The 706-nt window shown below is 65.2% G+C and overlaps 1 protein-coding gene across 2 annotated transcripts in view; it reads right to left on the minus strand.

Annotated features, from left to right (window-relative positions):
* The window catches only part of LOC121662244 (maestro heat-like repeat-containing protein family member 1), a 16,367-nt gene that overhangs the window by 3,222 nt on the left and 12,439 nt on the right, over nucleotides 1-706 (minus strand). For both annotated transcript variants that reach the window (XR_006015243.1, XM_042023183.1), the window contains one exon: nucleotides 315-417. Coding sequence is in view for 1 of the 2 variants with exons in the window: in XM_042023183.1 (XP_041879117.1) it covers nucleotides 315-417 (103 nt within the window). In the remaining variant the exon portion in view is untranslated. The remainder of the gene's footprint in view (nucleotides 1-314; nucleotides 418-706) is intronic.

Below are 706 nucleotides of genomic sequence, written 5' to 3' on the forward strand. Positions count from 1 at the left end.
GGACAAGATCGGGGTCACCAGGGACCCCAAAACATCCAAAATTACCCTGAAATAATCCCAAAACCACCCCAAAACCACCCAAAACTCCCCTGAGCCCCCCAGGAGCGACGTCACCCCTCGGTGCCAAAGGCCACCACTGTGACCCCAAGAGGTGACAGGACCAGGCACCACCTGGGGACAAGATGGGGGCCACCAGCGATACCAAAACCCCCACAAGCACCTCAAAAGCCCCGAAAATGCCCCGAATGAGCCCAAGCTGTCTCCGGAGAGGGCCGGTGCCACCCCTTGGTGACCGCGGCCACCGCGCCCCTCACCGATGAACATCGGCGCCGCCGCCCGCAGCTCCCGCCAGGGGCTCTTGAAGTAGAAGAGGTTGGTGGAGATGAGGCGGCTCAGCAGCGCCGGGTGGGTGCGCATCTGCGGGGACGGAGGGACGGAGGGACAGGGGACAGAGGGACAGGGGGACAGAGGGACAGAGGGACAGGGGACAGAGGGACAGAGGGACAGAGGGACAGGGGACGGAGGGACAGAGGGGACGGAGGGACAGGGGACAGAGGGACAGAGGGGACGGAGGGACAGAGGGACAGAGGGACGGAGGGGACGGAGGGACAGAGGGACAGAGGGACAGGGGACAGAGGGACGGAGGGGACGGAGGGACAGAGGGACAGGGGACAGAGGGACAGAGGGACAGAGGGACAGAGGGACA

Source organism: Corvus kubaryi, unplaced genomic scaffold (genome assembly GCF_017639235.1).
Source record: "Corvus kubaryi isolate FWS band 111438036 unplaced genomic scaffold, C.kubaryi_AGA036_p1.0 37240, whole genome shotgun sequence".
Taxonomy (NCBI): Eukaryota; Metazoa; Chordata; class Aves; order Passeriformes; family Corvidae; genus Corvus; species Corvus kubaryi.